General features: G+C 42.0%; 3 protein-coding genes across 4 annotated transcripts; 1 reads left to right on the top strand and 2 right to left on the bottom strand.

Moving 5' to 3' along the window:
- Positions 1-185: 185 nt before the first annotated feature.
- On the bottom strand, positions 186-929 carry LOC131139606 (protein PIGBOS1). The gene is made up of 2 exons (XM_058089353.1): positions 766-929; positions 186-441 (listed from the first exon to the last, which is right to left on the bottom strand). Exon 2 carries the CDS (start codon positions 393-395, stop codon positions 195-197), a length of 201 nt encoding a protein of 66 aa, XP_057945336.1. The 5' UTR covers positions 396-441; positions 766-929; the 3' UTR covers positions 186-194.
- pigb (phosphatidylinositol glycan anchor biosynthesis, class B) lies at positions 757-6,006 on the top strand. Its single transcript, XM_058089352.1, has 12 exons — positions 757-1,702; positions 1,808-1,931; positions 2,097-2,214; positions 2,303-2,407; positions 2,797-2,927; positions 3,012-3,152; positions 3,255-3,306; positions 3,428-3,639; positions 3,723-3,787; positions 3,866-4,076; positions 4,136-4,313; positions 4,388-6,006. Exons 1-12 carry the CDS (start codon positions 1,591-1,593, stop codon positions 4,499-4,501), a joined length of 1,563 nt encoding a protein of 520 aa, XP_057945335.1. The 5' UTR covers positions 757-1,590; the 3' UTR covers positions 4,502-6,006.
- ccpg1 (cell cycle progression 1) lies at positions 4,437-14,581 on the bottom strand. 2 transcript variants are annotated; one of them, XM_058089351.1, is made up of 10 exons: positions 14,388-14,581; positions 13,777-13,865; positions 12,253-12,370; positions 12,025-12,110; positions 11,757-11,952; positions 10,398-10,712; positions 10,244-10,326; positions 9,756-9,881; positions 7,868-9,099; positions 4,437-5,838 (listed from the first exon to the last, which is right to left on the bottom strand). In XM_058089351.1, exons 2-10 carry the CDS (start codon positions 13,834-13,836, stop codon positions 5,652-5,654), a joined length of 2,403 nt encoding a protein of 800 aa, XP_057945334.1. In that variant the 5' UTR covers positions 13,837-13,865; positions 14,388-14,581; the 3' UTR covers positions 4,437-5,651. The 2 variants fall into 2 exon arrangements, with proteins under 2 accessions (XP_057945334.1, XP_057945333.1); XM_058089350.1 differs by having other exon boundaries at positions 12,025-12,113; positions 14,388-14,578.
- Between the last annotated feature and the right edge of the window lie 418 nt (positions 14,582-14,999).

The raw sequence follows: 14,999 nt of genomic DNA, 5'->3' as shown, positions 1-14,999 counted from the left end.
CAGTGGAGAAGTGTTATATAAATATATATGTGTGGTTTGAAAAATATTATACTATCATAGAACTATACCCTAAGTCAGAACCACATACAGTATATATGGTCCATACTTTGGCTGCTAATTTACCATTGATTTGCCTGTTTTTGTTATGATAATTATGAATTACATGACACAGTATCAACAACTTATAAATATTTTTATTCTTGCTGTTCATTAGTGCACTTAGATTTCTTTCCATCAGGTACATTGTCCTTTTGTGTCATATCCTGGTTTTGCTGCTGCTGTGTTGTGATCTTTGTCACTGTGTCGTAGTAGGGTCTGTAGATGTAGAAACCACCCGCAACTCCAAGCACTGCGGCAAAGGCCATCTGTGTGAAAGGTATTTTCTGTCGAAACATGACTTCTTGCAATACACAGTTCCGATGTTGAGGGCACAAGATGGTCCTGAAAGAACAGCAATGTTACAAACACTGGAGTACAAGCTGGGTCAACTATATCTACCACTCAACACGCTATGTAATTTTTGCTGTTTGACCTATCCATGGCATCAGAATAAATACATACTTCAACATCTATCTACTAGCACTGTTAAAACTGCCTGAGATGAAATACTATGAAGTAGTTTTACACTGAAAGATAGCACCGGATGTTCCCACAGATTGTTGTTGTCGTTGCATGTTAGCATAATGGCTTCATGGCTAGCCTGTCAGTTTTCAGAGACTGACAAGTTACCAGGTTATTCATAATATGTGTTTATCTTGAACTCACCGGGGTAGTATCTGACGCGTGTGATTGTACTGACCACGGATAGACAGAAGAACACGACGTTAGAGCAGGCTCAACAAGGAGGATACGGAAGGGTCACTTAACGCCATATTGCAGAGTTTCTCCTTCTTGTTGTTGTTGTTGTATATGGCGGGTTGCTACCAACATAGGTGCATACCGCCTCCTACTGTACCGGAGGATGGATACGCATGGTGTGTACTTAGGTTACAGACTTACAGAAGAGTGAAAATCAAAACAAACACACGCCTAAACAAAATAAAATAGTGCATGACAACATTCTTTGGTGTTGTCACCCTTTCCCAATATACATTTTAAATCCCAGCCCATACCTATGTTGTACAGTTTGTCCCTCAACATATTAGATGATCTCTAACGCTAAATGGCAGATGTATAATACTTATAATACTTAATCTATTCATTTCGATTAGCAATTTTAATTTGCTGTCTAGTGGAGGTTAGAATTATTGTTACATTATTTTAAACTTTTAATTTGAAGTCTAAATATAACGCTGTACAGGAAGTAGGTGTAAATCCGGAAGCGCGGTAATGACATTTTTTCCAATTGAAAAAGTAGGGTACACAATAAGTTGGATTTCCTCAGTATACTTAAAAAAACACGGTGGTTTAGTTGGATCTTCAGTGTTGTGAAGCTATCGCCATTAAGTCGTGTCAGTTTTGTATCTACAACTCAAGTGTTTTTGAGTTCCTCGAGTTAAATATTTGGAGTAATGTTGGCTGAATGAGTGTAGCGATTGTCTTCCGGACAGGTAAGGCAGGTAGATGTACGTCTAAAGACACAATGTCCATATGGAGACTTTTAGACAACGTCTGAAGTTCGGGAGGAAAGAAGAGGATGTGAAACTAAGGAAAAGAAAGTCACTACTATACATAAAGGGAGATCATGACTCTCTTAAGAATGGTGGGTTTCCTGGTTGTTGTGACGTCATCGCACTATAGACAAGCTATGGAGTAGCTACTTCCTACTTTTCATTAATAACTAAGTCGTTATTCTTGCTCCATGTAGATGTGCTGAGAGTTGCAGCATTTTCTGTGACTTTCCGGATGATCAACTGCTTCCTAGTTCAGACCAGTTTTGTTCCAGATGAATATTGGCAGTCTCTGGAGGTTGCCCATCACATGGTCTTCAAATATCCTTTAACTATCAACATTTTTTAAAAATATATTACAATATGTATCATCTTTTAATAATTGTTTTATTGTGAAGGTTGCTGTTTTTTTAGATTGTTATTTTCATTAATTTTTTTTCAATGACAAATTGTTTTACAAATTTTATATAACCTTAACAATGTGACTTATGGCTATCTGACCTGGGAATGGAAAGCAGGCATTCGAGGCTTCACCTATCCTCTGTTCTTTGCCGTCATATACAAACTACTACACTTGTTGAACTGTGACTCAGTTTATATCCTGGAAAGTTTTTTTTATAATCTCTAAGACAATTTATTACCACCTGCAATCTAATGTTATGTTATTTAACCTGGTTTGTTTTCCCCTGCAGATTTGGCTGCCTCGAGTCAGTCAAGCGCTCCTCGCTGCATGTGCAGACGTGAAGTTTTTTTTCCTCATCAGGACACTAGAGAATGGACAAGTTGCAAAATGGACGGTAAATAGAACTGACAGATGGATGGGTGCAAACGTGGTTGCATGTGTTTATGGAGTTTACGCATAGGCCAGTTTCAAGGGTTAAGGGTCAAGTCACGGTTTCAAAACTCTGCATCATACGCTTCCTATGGGTGTGGAATAGTGTGACCTGCCACTATAATAGCGCAACTTTATTCATTCATTCATTTTCTACCACTTATCCTCACGAGAGGCGGGGTACACCCTGGACTGGTCACCAGCCAATCACAGGGCACATATAGACAAACAACCATTCACATTCACATTCATACCTATGGACAATTTGGAGTCGCCATTTAACCTAGCATGTTTTTGGAATGTGGGAGGAAACCGGAGTACTCGGAGAAAATGTGTTTTATTGTGTTTCTTCAGTTCTTCTGCCATCTGTGCTCGTGGTTCACGTGGTTCTGCTGCACCAGGACGCTCAGCAACAGCATGGAGGCTACCATCACCTGCCTGGCCCTTTCCTACTTCCCTCTGCCAGCATCCAAAACACACAGCAGGTCTCCTTAATATGATACGTCTCCTTCTGTCTGTGTAATAGATTCCCAGCTAACGCATTGCTTATGGGTTTTGTTTCTTCCCAGCAAAAAATATTTGATCCTTGTTGCCTTGGCTATTATTGTTCGTCCGACGGCCCTGATTGTTTGGCTTCCGCTGTTGATTTACCATTTCTGGCAGGAGGAAAACAAACTGAGATTAGTTTCTCATGACTACATCCCGATTGGGTTTGTGCTTTTAATCTCATGGCTTCATATATATATATATATATATATATATATATACACGTATGTTTTGGGGAGGTGATGTTTTCTTTTTCATCTCTCTAGGGTGTCAGCTGTTGTGATTTCAACCATAATTGACTGCATCTTCTATGAAAAGGTAAAACTAGATGCATGATTTGTTGAGATTCAATACAGTAGATGTATCAAAAAGTCGACTTTTACACAAATAATAGGGCTTTCTTTTGATTGACATTTTGTTGTTGTGTCTTGCTGTGTAGTGGACCTTCGTGCAGTTTAACTTCCTGAAGTTTAACGTCTTCCATGGCATAGCAGACTTCTACGGCTCCCACCCCTGGCACTGGTACTTCACACAGGGCTTTGTGGTCATCATCGGTCCACATCTCCCCTTCTTTCTTCACGGATGCTCCCTGGCTTTCAGAAGATACAGAATCCTGCTGGTGGCTATCATCTGGACCATCAGCGTGTACAGGTAAAGCATACAAAAATCATAAATATCATAAATGATGCTTTGATACCTTCTTATTATACCTGACAGTATGTTATTCTTTTCAGTTTGCTTCCTCACAAGGAGTTCAGGTTCATCTATTCTCTGCTTCCTCTTTGTATGATCTTTTGTGGTAAGTTCATATTCAGACATGGCAACGCTTCACACTATGTGTTATACCCATTAACGTTTATCGGTGGGTTGACCATAGGGTTATCGATGGCTAATATGGGAGCGTGGCGCCGAGCAGCCGCATCTGTTTTGCTAGTGACCAACCTGCTCACAGCTCTCTACACGGGCCTCATTCATCAGCGCGGTGTTCTAGACGTCATGAGCCACCTCCAGACACTTTGCCATGTCTCTGAACAGCCACAGCCGGACATTCTCTTCCTCATGCCCTGCCACTCAACCCCTTTCTACAGGTACTTCGTGATGGGATGTAGAGGGCTTGAAAAAGCAGCTAACTGTTCTCTTTATGCAGTCACATTCACTGCCCACTGAAGATGAGTTTCCTGGAGTGTCCGCCTGATCTTGGCGAGGAGGATTACATGGACAAAGCTGACAGGTTCTATGGTGACCCTCTTCACTGGCTCAGAACTTCATTTCCACACAAGTCCTCATATCCTACTCACTTGGTTCTGTTTGATGTTTTAGAGAAGGTGAACATACTGACAAATCTCTGTGCAGGTTGAAAACTTGACCTCTTACTTCCTGTTGATGTTTTATGTTGCAGGAAATCTCTGTGTTTTTGCACGAGAATAACTTCACAAAGACAACAGAGATGTTTCACACCCATTTTCCCTCGGGAAGAGTTGGAGGAAGCATTTTTATTTACGAAAGGCACTGACAACTACTGGAACAATGCTTCTGATACGGTGCATTAGCTGCTGAAGTAAATTTTAAACGCCATGCTTTGTGATACAGCTTCATTCTGTCCTATGGGAAAACCAAACACCAAATGGTTAATGATGCACTAAATGTTTGGTGAGAACTTTAAAAGTTCCCTCACTAAATGCATGTTAAAGAACCATAAGGTTTAAGTTGAGATGAAGCAAAAACAAGAGGTGGAATGTTACAACAATTCTAGAAAACATAAACACTAAAGCCTCCCCTGTTTTGCTATTGACTTTCCGCACCAGCTTGGGCTGTCAATGTATTTTCACAAAAAGAATGTAATTTACCATTTATTAGTTGAAACTTCACAAATTGAGGGATTTTTGAAATTGTTAAAAAATACTGTTAAAATGTGAAAGAGGCGTCTGGGGTGAAAGTTCAAATGAACGTGTCACCTCTATAAAGATCACAAATTTCATCTCATAGCGATTGTTAGGGGTGTGTAACAGAAGGTATATTTGATTTGTCAGTTAAAATGAACATTAGTCACCTAATGGCTGAGGTATTTTAAGAAATAATCTTGGGTAGGAAGGAAAGCTAACTGACAGAATAGTGTAACAAAGATGTCAATGCATTGCCAGCATACCCCAGGTTGTATTAATAACTGAGCTGCTAATCAGAGTCCCCAATTGTATTGTATTATTCAGATATATTTTCTGTATGTGGCTCTGGATGGAAAAAGTTTGGACATTCTTATATGGGTATTACTTTGATAATTAATGCATTTATGCGCATTTCAGCTCAGCGACAGCATCTCTTAGCATTCACATGCAATTTGAATGGTAATCTAATTGCTCTGTTTTGAATAGTAGATGCTTGAGGTAGTTAGGGGTCAAAGATTAAATAACTATACATTTTGCCAACACTTGGTTTAAACGTCCAATCAGTTTTCCCTCCTTACCTTCGCAAGGGTATTTGACTGTTTTGTAGTTGAATGCCTTTAAAGTGAGGTGTTTTTTTTCCCCCGATAGCGATTAATCCCATACCAAAAATAGAATTCCTTCCCCAAACCAACCCCAGCTGGTAGACATTCAGTAGCTTCAAAACATATAAATATTGTGCAAACAGACAAACCAGAAAAAGACTAAAGAATTATATCATTTTTAGTATTTGGGGTCAAACGGCATAGGGCCCAATTCAATTTTGACATCTGCCATGTGTCCGTTTCTTCCTGTCCTGCTCCACTTGCGCTCACTGTGATGCCGCGCTCTGTCTCTCTGCTGCCTACGAGCTTGATGATTCACCCTTGACTCCTCCCTGGAGTACTGGTCTGGTCGTTCAAGCGGCCCGCTGGGAGGGAGGAGAGCAAGAAAATGAGTGTTACGGAATTTTTAATTACTTGTATACACATAGGGCGGCATGGCGGGTGAGTGGTTAGCGCGCAGACCTCATAGCTAGGAGACCAGGGTTCAATTCCACCCTCGGCCATCTCTGTGTGGAGTTTGCATGTTCTCCCCGTGCATGCGTGGGTTTTCTCCGGGTACTCCGGTTTCCTCCCACATTCCAAAAACATGCTAGGTTAATTGGCCACTCCAAATTGTCCATAGGTATGAATGTGAGTGTGAATGGTTGTTTGTCTATATTGATTGGCTGGCCACCAGTCCAGGGTGAATGTACAGTGAAGAAAATAAGTATTTGAACACCCTGCTATTTTGCTATTTCTCCCACTTAGAAATCATGGAGGGGTCTGAAATTTTCATCGTAGGTGCATGTCCACTGTGAGAGAGATAAACTAAAAAGAAAAATCCAGAAATCACAATGCATGATTTTTTAACAATTTATTTGTGTGATACAGCTGCAAATAAGTATTTGAACACCTGTGTATCATCTAGAATTCTGACCCTGAAAGACCTGTTAGTCTGCCCATTAGAAGTCCACCTGCACTCCATGTATCATCCTGAATCAGATGCACCTGTTTGAGGTCGTTAGCTGCATAAAGACACCTGTCCACCCCATACAATCAGTAAGACTTTAACTTGTAACATGGCGAAGACCAAAGAGCTGTCCAAAGACACCAGAGACAAAATTGTACACCTCCACAAGGCTGGAAAGGGCTACGGAGCAATTACCAAGCAGCTTGGTGAAAAAAGGTCCACTGTTGGAGCTATCATTAGAAAATGGAAGAAGCTAAACATGACGGTCAATCTCAATCGGAGTGGAGCCCCATGCAAGATATCACCTCGTGGGGTCTCAATGATTCTAAGAAAGGTGAGGAATCAGCCCAGAACTACACGACAGGACTTGGTCAATGACCTGAAAAGAGCTGGGACCACCGTTTCCAAGGTTACTGTAGGTAATACACTAAGACGTCATGATGTGAAATCATGCATGGCACGAAAGGTTCCCCTGCTTAAACCAGCACATGTCAAGGCCCGTCTTAAGTTTGCATATGACCATTTGGATGATACAGAGGAGTCATGGGAGAAAGTTTTATGGTCAGATGAGACCAAAATAGAACTTTTTGGTCATAATTCCAATAAGCGTGTTTGGAGGAAGAAGAATGAAGAGTACAATCCGAAGAACACCATCCCTACTGTGAAGCATGGGGGTGGTAGCATCATGCTTTGGGGGTGTTTTTCTGCACATGGGACAGGACGAGTGCACTGCATTAAAGAGAGGATGACTGGGGCCGTGTATTGTGAGATTTTGGGGAACAACCTCCTTCCCTCTGTCAGAGCATTGAAGATGGGTCGTGGCTGGGTCTTCCAACACGACAACGACCCGAAGCACACAGCCAGGAAAACCAAGGAGTGGCTCCGTAAGAAGCATATCAAGGTTCTAGCATGGCCCAGCCAGTCTCCAGACCTGAACCCAATCGAAAATCTTTGGAGGGAGCTCAAACTCCGTGTTTCTCAGCGACAGCCCAGAAACCTGACTGATCTAGAGAAGATCTGTGTGGAGGAGTGGGCCAAGATCCCTCCTGCAGTGTGTGCAAACCTGGTGAAAAACTACAGGAAACGTTTGACCTCTGTAATAGCAAACAAAGGCTACTGTACCAAATATTAACATTCATTTTCTCAGGTGTTCAAATACTTATTAGCAGCTGTATCACACAAATAAATTGTTAAAAAAATCATGCATTGTGATTTCTGGATTTTTCTTTTTAGTTTATCTCTCTCACAGTGGACATGCACCTACGATGAAAATTTCAGACCCCTCCATGATTTCTAAGTGGGAGAAATAGCAAAATAGCAGGGTGTTCAAATACTTATTTTCTTCACTGTATACACATACAGTATTTGTCGGGACAGTGTGAAATGACATAACTATGTCACTTTTAATAATAATAATATATCTCAGTGATTAACAAGATGCTCACCTAGGCCCGTAGCCGTTTGTGTAAGCTTCTCCAAAGAAGTGCCTGTAGATGAAGTCATCGAGGTTTCCAAAGGCGTCATTGTCAAGCCCGTGGTATTCGTGCATGTCAACCAGGTAGTCCTCCACGTCACAGACGAAGTCAGTGAAGCGCATGCGATCGTGGATGAAGTACCCGTTGTGAAAGAAGTTGTTAATGAAGCTCTCCAGCTCCGCCCAGTGGTGGAAGTGGTCCACTTCTTGCTGCAGATAGCTCCGAAGCAGCTGGTGGAACTCGTCGGCTCGTATGGGCTCCATGGCTGTGTTGAAGAGGCTCATGGATTCCCGGTAGGCGCAGTCAAACACTCCTCGGCATCCTTTCAGGTGGCTGTTTTGGCAACCTCGCTCTTTATGAACTCTGTCACCTTGTTTTCGTGTGTTGTGGTTGCCGGGGTCGTGTTTGTGATGACACTTTCTTTTCTTGCTGCATTTCTCTTCATAGAATCCTCTGGCTTTGCTGATGAAGGTCGAGGCTGACTCCTTGAAGTGACGGAAAGTCGATTTGACGGAATCGGAGAATTTGCGCAGGTTTTCCTTCACAGCTTCCTTGGCTTTCTTAATCTGCTCTTTGTGATGATGGACAAACTCCTTGGTGGAGTTCTTGACTGCATCAAAGGTCTCTTTCACTTTCCCTGGCATGCCCTCTTTTGACTTCCTGACTTTGGGTTCCGTGTCTCCTTTGGGCTGGTCTTTCTTCGTTTCCAGGTAGAGCCTCTCCCAGAGGTCAGAGCGCTGCTGCTCAAAGCCCAGCCTTTTTTCCACTTCCTTCAGGCGAGACTGGAGCTCCTCGGCCTGGGTGTCTGCTTCTCTTCCAGATTCGCTGCTGCTGCTCCTCAGCTCACTTATTTCCCTCCTCAGCTCATCCGTAACCTTCCTCTCCTTGTCCAGCCTCTTCCTCAGCGCCAGCACCTCCGCCGTGATGTCAACCCTCTTGCTCTGAAAGTTTCTGACCAGCTCCTTCTCCCCCTCCAGCTCGTCCTTCAGCCTCTGGTTTTCGGACAGCAGCGAGTCAGAGCCGGCTCCCTTGGCCTCCAGATCTCGGACTGTGGAGCGCAGGCTGCTCAGCTCCTCCTGCAGTGTGGATAGCGTCTTTTCTTCCCGCTGCAGGGAGCTCTTCAGATGCTGGTTTGCGGCTGTCAAAATGCTGCTCTTCTCCTCTTTCTGTCTCAGCAGCTTTGCCAGGCCATCTCGTTGGGCCTGATTGTGAAGGAAAAAATATAGATATATATTTCACAATAGAATGTATTTCGTCTAACAATGCCTTACTTAATCACAAAGTGCTATGTCATTAGCATTAGCATACAGTACTTTCACCTTCACTGTGACTGATAGTAATATGTGTACTAAATCTGTCAATTAGTATATAATTTAGGCTGCATGGTTAAGAGTGGTTAGCGTGCAGGCCACACAGCTAGACCTGCGTTAGATTCCAGTTTCCTTCCACATTCCAAAAACATGCTAGGTTTGGTGACTCCAAATTGTCCATAGGTATGAATGTGAGTGTGAATGGTTGTTTGTCTATATGTGCCCTGTGATTGGCTGGCGACCAGTCCAGGGTGTACCCTGCCTCTCGCTTATCCTCACGAGGGTCGCAGTATACAAATATTTTATTATTTTTGATGCACATGCAGCTATTCTGGTCTTTCTCTTCAGTTTCTTGATATTGTGCTCTAAAATGTTCAAAACATTTGCTTGGTTTGACTTGTATAAACGGTCATGGACGAATGTGGGTCCTAAGACCAGTTGAAAATGCATTCATACATATGAAGGCCTATTCTCTAAAATACATCCAATCTGCAATAAATATCTCTCTGCATCTTGCAATATATTGAGGTGAAGAAAGCATCGGTTACCTCAACATGTCCCTGCTGGATGCTGAGTTCCCTGTTCTCCTTGCTAATCTTTTTGATGAGGTCTGCTAGCACTAAAATCATCTTCTGATCATCCAAGTCATCCAGCCCACGGTTTTTGCCCTTAACCTAAATGTGAAAAGAAACACCATTTCAGGAAAAAAAAACAAAACGCTAGAGGCAAAATGAGCCAGAATGCCATCAGAATGAAAATGACTGGGTTTATTCTTGGATATTCCAAGTGCATTCTAAAAATTCCGAGTGCATTCATAATATCGGTCATTCTTGCGGATGGCCTGAATGTTTTGTGGTGGATTTCAAGTGGAATGATTCACGTCTGATTCACGTCACATGCACATCTTCGTCAAGGAAAAGTGGCCAAGTTAACTCCACCAGCAGCATAACCATGAAACATCATATAATAGAAATGTAACAACTTGCAATTATAGCGCCCTATGTTGAATTCGTTGTGTGATGCAGTGTTGACTTACATGATATTGAAGCAGATCCCTCACATTTTCCATCTCGATTACTCTATCTGCTGTCTTTAGTCTCTCTTGTACTTGCATGGTGCCTGTAAACAACCAGACAATGCAACACATAAAAACATGAACAATGGCAACAAGTTAAGTAATTCAAAGGTACCGTAAAAGTGGCCAAAGCCCATGCTGACGGCTACAACGAGGGCGAGCAGGATACACAGGTTGAGGGTTCCACTGCCTTGGCCTTGCAGTGCCGCAGGTCGGCTTTGACTTTGCTCCTCCTCCTGCTTCTCCTCCTTGACCTCCTTCTCTTCCTCCTCGCTAAGACCCGACTCCACCGTCGTCTCCTCTTCCTCACAGGACTCTGTCACGGTTGCCGTATTCTTCCTCAACCTTCGCCTTCGCACCACCATATTGGGACCTGCTTCGTCCTCGCTGCTGCTGGAGGTGGCGGCAGGCAGCGGCTTTGCTGGAAAAACTTTACAGAGGAATATGTAAAGTTAAAGTGGTAGAAATGAGGTAGCTATGGGTGTAGCAGCTGAATGCATGCATGTTGCCAAAATAGTAATATCTGTATAATATAGGCAAACATATACAGTGATGAAAAAACAAATTAGAGGTACATGCCTTCTGACTTATTCATTCACTCATTTTCTACAGCTTATCCTGACAAGGGTCGCGGGCATGCTGGAGCCTACCCCAGCTGTCTTCGGGCGAGAGGCGGGGTACACCCTGGACTGGTCGCCAGCCAATCACAGGGCACATATAGACAAACAACCATTCACACTCACATTCATACCTATGGACAATTTGGAGTCACCAATTAACCTGCCTTCTGACTTAGTGAAATATAATTTCAATATTTTTCATTGTCTGCTGCAAAAAATTTAAAAATGCTACTTTATTTAAAAAAAAGAAACTTAAGCCACACGAGCATAAGATCCACACAAATACTACCAAAATAGTGAAGAACTACAAAACAACTACTTTCTACAAAGGAGTATGAGGGCCACACTGATAGGACACAAATAGTAAACTGTAGTTATATACTTTATATGCACATGAGAAGATCTCAGATTATTGGTGCAAGTCACCGTGTGAGTGACAGGAAGAAAAGCTCTGACTTGCTTGGGGAGACACTTTACATTCTCGTACCATGACAATTTTTTTCTTCTTTCTAGTGTGGCCTGACTACTCCTTCGGAGGAGGAGCTGAACATGCGTTAAGTGTTGTCTTCTTGATTATTGATTAGTTGGTGAACAAGCTTTGCATGTCACACTTCAAACCAGGCCACCTGTAAAAGTGTGACCTCTCGTGAGCTGACTTCGCAGCTGGCAGCCTAAGTTCACGAGACTCCGTGTAAGTCTCCAGTGACTCGAACTCAGACCTTCTTTGGCGACAAACAACAAGGAAGATATGATTCTCTGTCACATTGTGTCAAAATATGGTCAGTTAAGACTGCAACTAAAAAAAAAACAGCATGACAGAATCATGACAGAATAGAGGGAGGCTGTGGTCCTACCAGGTTCTCCAGCTGTGAAGGCATACTGGCTGCTGCACGACATCCCCAGTTTAAATCCCTCATTGGCAGTCAGCACCGTCGCCTCCTCCAAAAGGTCACACTCGTCCTCCCTTAGCTCGTGAAGAGTCACAATATCAGATTGCTCGCTGGAGGACACCACGGTGACACGTTCCTCCATTGCGGCATCAGCTACAGTCTGTATGTAGAAAGGTCCAGACAATTTGTACACAAAGTAGCCACCGGTGAGATTTTACAATGATGCGCTCACCTTTGGGGTGGACAGTGTTTCATCTATGGTTTGTTCTCCTGCAGTGTCTTCAAATGAGCCATTGCGTTTGTCTTCATTGTGTCCAGCTGCTAAGATAAATGCAACAAATACAAGTTATCACTTCATTTGTGAACCATTTTTGCAGAAAAGTTTATTTGCATATCTGAAATATATAATTTAAAATCATGGAAAAAAATAATTTCTTAAGTATTCAAGTAAGATTCATACAAGCAGACGCTGAATTGAGAGAGTCCTGTAGTTCTGCTTCCACCACAGGGGGGCGTTCCAAGAGATCAGCTCCATGTTGTCCAGTAGCCTCTGACACTAGAGTCTCTATATCAGACCCCTGGAAACACAAAGATACAACAAACAAGCACTCAATGGATGGTGCTAGTTTTGACATTTCATTTGACTAAAAGGTATATTTTGACATGTGTTGCAAAGTCAGATGGACAAAGTCAAATGGCCCAACTGTCAGGAATGTTACTAAACTGAATTAATAAAGGACCAAAACTGAAGAGAGCAGATTGTTAGATATTATACACTATAATTGATCAGTGTATTTTCAACTTCTAACCGGGAACCATCAGGGTACACACACACTCACACTCTCTCTCACATAACAACTTCTGCCACCCTTATACATAAAGTATGACTGAAGGAAAACATTTGGGAGACACCTCATAGATTGATATTTTTACTTTTCAGGCACACAAGCGTAAGTTTCACTTTCTACAGGCGTGCAGCATCGCTATACTCTGTATTTTCATTCTGGGCTTTTTCCTCCGTCTTCCTCATTAGTGACATGACTAGCTAGGATCCTATCCTAGCTGGCTTTGGGTGAGAGACAGGGTACACCCTGGACAGGTGGCCAGCCAATCACAGTGTAATCATATCCGGTGTGCTTATTTTCTAATACAATTTTCTAATACGATATAAAAGTTTATATTGTGTGATCACTGACTACTTCTCTGCCAGCCATAGAAAAGATTACAAATTGTCAAAAAGACATGTGTATGGACATCTCAATTATCTATAGTCGATATTGGTGATCATTTTTACTGTATTTCTTAAATGTATATACCAGGGATGTTCCGATACGATCTTCAAGGTCAGGATCATTGGACGATCCACTGTATTTTTGAAGATCGGATGATATCGGCTTCCGCCACGGGTTTGGGTCATTCGTTGCAAAGGGCTACACACCAATTTGGTCGGTGTGGTAACAACTCCTTGCAGAGATGTCTGCAGTGTACCGTGGTGAAGTATAGTTTCACTTTGGACGTTGGGTATTAGGCTTAGGTTCTGCCTCACCGTGCCCGGATTGCTGTGTCATGTTGGAGGGAGATGGCATGGTGCCACTAAAGTGGCTGGTTAATACTAGGGACCGTCAATAAATTACTATTGGGTTGAAGAGATTAGTTTGTTTAAAAAAAAAAAGTTAAAATAAAGCTTTCATAACCGTATTCAATTTCACAAATTCATGTTTGTAACAAAACCTTTTCATGTTGAAAAAAAGGGATCGGTACCACACCGGATCAAATAAGACTACAAAAAAAATTGAATCAGATAAGGGAGCCAAAAAAATGTGGATCGGGACATCCCTAGGGTATCAATTTTTAAAATACTTCTTAATCAGTTTTACTACACGTTTTTATTTATTATTTTAGTGTGTCCAAGTACATCCGGAGAGAGACAGTGTATTTTTCCAGCTGCCACAGATTTCTGAATTTTTTAAATTGTTCTTATTACCTCAATACTAATGATGCTCCAACCACAGGATGACTCGGTATCACTTGCCGTATCTGACATTACGTCAGTTGTCTGCAACACTGCAGAATCTACAGGAGAGAAAACTTTCATCACTAACAAACATTACAATTTGTTGTTACAAACAACAGTTTAAACAACATTCAGGTAGACTGTCTGGAGTCGAGCAAACTGCCTTGAAGCTTATGTCATTAAATTATCATCACATTGGATATTAGCGCTAAAGGTTTAAATCATAAACTTTGTATCCTATGTCATAAGGCACCATGACCTGTCACAGTGCCCCCCATACGGGGACCAAGTCAGTTGTTCATGTCATTCTAAGTCATGAAGTTTAAGCTAACACACATACCATTAAATTTGAATGAAATAGGAAAACAGGATACAACAGAACGTCGACACAACAGTTGCAGTTTGATTCTCGTATGGTTTATCACGCTGATTTTACCTTGACTAACTGGTTCGAACGCGTTAGTAACGACACATTGCTGCGTACACTCGCAAATGCATACAGACAACGTTTATTCACGTCTGCTACAAACGTTCCACGCTTATTTAATGCAAAGAGTGGTGAAAAAAAGTAGTCGTATTACCTTTGTTTTGTGCCCAACGATGATGCAGCTGTTTACAGGCGGGGGGATAGTTATTGCAGTATACCCGGGCCCAAGTTATCCGCTAACATCAACACATAGCGAGTATTGATGGGAAATGTAGTTTAATGGTAACAGAGAAGCTCAAGAGTTTAATGAAAACGCCAAGCTTATAAAACTTCATTTCCCACAAGCCTCATCAATGGTGAAAAACGAGTTCCGCGAGGGTGGGGCCAACCCTGTACAAACGACAATAACTGAAAACATAAACAAGGAAACGTGACAGCACATAGTATTGCCAAAAACAAAAAGATAAAAAAGACTCACGGTTCATTGTGTTTTATGAACAACAACAACCACAAAAAATTAAAGCCTCCATCCGGGAGCACGTGCCTTGTTTTGTTTTGGCCCAGGAGCTTGCGTCACGTGACGGGTGGTCACGGAAGCGAGTTGTGTATTATTGTACTATAATGGGTTTAAAGAGTAAAGTTACACGTGCCCTGAATTGGGGGAGCTGATTGTTGTTTATTGTTGGTGAATTTGTAAGGTGAATTAGAGTTATTTCTTTATTGACCACATTCTAAAAATTAAATGAATTCATTCAAAAGGCGGAGT

Source organism: Doryrhamphus excisus, chromosome 12 (genome assembly GCF_030265055.1).
Source record: "Doryrhamphus excisus isolate RoL2022-K1 chromosome 12, RoL_Dexc_1.0, whole genome shotgun sequence".
In the NCBI taxonomy this organism is placed as follows: Eukaryota; Metazoa; Chordata; class Actinopteri; order Syngnathiformes; family Syngnathidae; genus Doryrhamphus; species Doryrhamphus excisus.
The sequence above is the reverse complement of the archived record's forward strand: the minus strand, read 5'-3'. Positions and strand labels throughout refer to the sequence as shown.